The sequence below is a fragment of the Morone saxatilis genome, unplaced genomic scaffold (assembly GCF_004916995.1).
Source record: "Morone saxatilis isolate NCDOM2014 unplaced genomic scaffold, NCSU_SB_2.0 Contig22, whole genome shotgun sequence".
In the NCBI taxonomy this organism is placed as follows: domain Eukaryota; kingdom Metazoa; phylum Chordata; class Actinopteri; family Moronidae; genus Morone; species Morone saxatilis.
Genome location: NW_023339785.1, coordinates 16,994,853 through 16,996,561, shown reverse-complemented (window position 1 = coordinate 16,996,561; position 1,709 = coordinate 16,994,853). Strand labels below are relative to the sequence as shown.

Sequence of the window (1,709 nt, the reverse complement as noted above, 5' to 3'; positions counted from 1 at the left end):
GAGCTTCTGCTGGAGCTTCTGCTGAAGTCTCTGCTGGAGCTTCTTCTGGAGTCTCTTCTGCAGCCTCTTCTGGAGTTTCCTGCTCCCCTTCAGCAGCAGCCTGCTGTTCAGCCAGGTTGCGGTTCACACTGATTTCCAGGCTGAAGCGGAAATCGCCACTGTTTGGGTTGGTCTGACTCACGGCCCGCCATGACTGGTTTCCTCGATGACCAGTCCTGGTTGTGTTGCCTGTGCGCCTCACTGTGTTCAGCCAGTCCAAGAGACTATCCCCACTGGCAGGATCCTCAGAGTTTTCCGGTGGTTCTGGAAATCAGCAGAGTTATTAAGTGTGACAAATCATATCTGAATTTGACATTAAATCCCAGAGTCAAAAAAAAAAAAAAGAGTAAGAAATGGCAAATTATTTACCAACTGGTTCTTCACCACTTTCAGTACTGGGGTTGTTATTCTGCTGTTCTGGACCATCTTTGATTTGTTGAAGTCTACTAAACAGCTCATCCTCTGTTACTTCTCCTGAAAGAGACATTTCAAAACAATACAATAGCCTGTTATTAGAAGAACATTTTTGGCAATGCACATATTGCTCTCTTGAAGGTTATTAGGCGTTTAGTTCACTTCCTCTTCTCTAGTCTGACCACCAATGTAAGCTGGAAGGAAAAACTGCAGGTGGCCCAGAGGTGTTGAAAGCTTAACCGCCTACAATAAGAACAAAACATTTTCTAATTTAATGCATAGAAAGACTGGAAGTTGGCAGAGGGACACACATCTGTACAGAACTAAAGTGAAAAAAATAAATCCTGTGCTATATTGCAGAAATGATGTACACGTGTCAAAAAAGAAAAAACAAATGTATTGGCCCATAGAGCTGTTTTGTTTTCTTTCAACACAGCAACAGGACAATACTGAAAACCTCCAGACTTACCAGGGCATGCCACTGTCCATTCAAATGCCCTCTCCTTGCAGGGTGATCCGCTAAAGGACGCTCCAAAATTCCCCCTCCCACTGTCCTGGGACAGAAACGGATTGGGCGTCTTCAGTAGTCCGTAGGCTGTTGCATTTCGAGCACAGTGACACATCCAAAACGAGAGGTAGGTACCCGAGCGTAACTTTTATTATGTTAATCGGGCAAGTAGGAGACGCATAAAGATGGATGAGGACAAAGAATTTACCAATAGGTCATAAAAAGATAAAAAGTTAATATCATCATGTAAATTATGATTGAAAAGATGGCAAAAGCAATCCGGTAAACTGCTTTTAGGCACTTATTTTTTAGGGCTGGGTACTAATATTAAAGTTATGATGAGCAGTACCATTGAAGTAATACGTACACCAAGTAAATACTTACTTCATATGTCAGGACTCTTTTTCTAGACCAGATATGGTTCTGGATCTGAACTTTATTCAGGAGACACTGTATTTATTCACCCCACTGCATGACTTTTGACTATGAAGAACCTGAGATACTGTGTGTATAGAAGTTTTGAGTAAGCCACCGGGTATTTATCTAAAAATGTTTTGCTTTAATTATGTCGAAATCTACATATATATATTTTTTTTTTAACCTTTTTTGTCAGCCAAGTTTGAAACTATGAGGCTCAGGCTAAGCATAGAAAATGAGAGCAGATTAAAAAAAAAAAAAACAATGAGGATGTAGTTCTTAGAAAAATATACACCAAAAAAACAACAAAAAACAGGTATCTGTGTGATGT

The 1,709-nt window shown here is 40.4% G+C and overlaps 1 protein-coding gene across 2 annotated transcripts in view; it reads right to left on the bottom strand.

Moving 5' to 3' along the window:
- rlim (ring finger protein, LIM domain interacting) overlaps positions 1 to 1,709 on the bottom strand; it is a 6,949-nt gene that overhangs the window by 3,589 nt on the left and 1,651 nt on the right. For both annotated transcript variants that reach the window (XM_035668908.1, XM_035668909.1), the window contains exons 3-4: positions 409 to 513; positions 6 to 303 (exon numbers count right to left, since the gene is read on the bottom strand). In XM_035668908.1, coding sequence (XP_035524801.1) covers positions 6 to 303; positions 409 to 513 — 403 coding nt within the window. The remainder of the gene's footprint in view (positions 1 to 5; positions 304 to 408; positions 514 to 1,709) is intronic.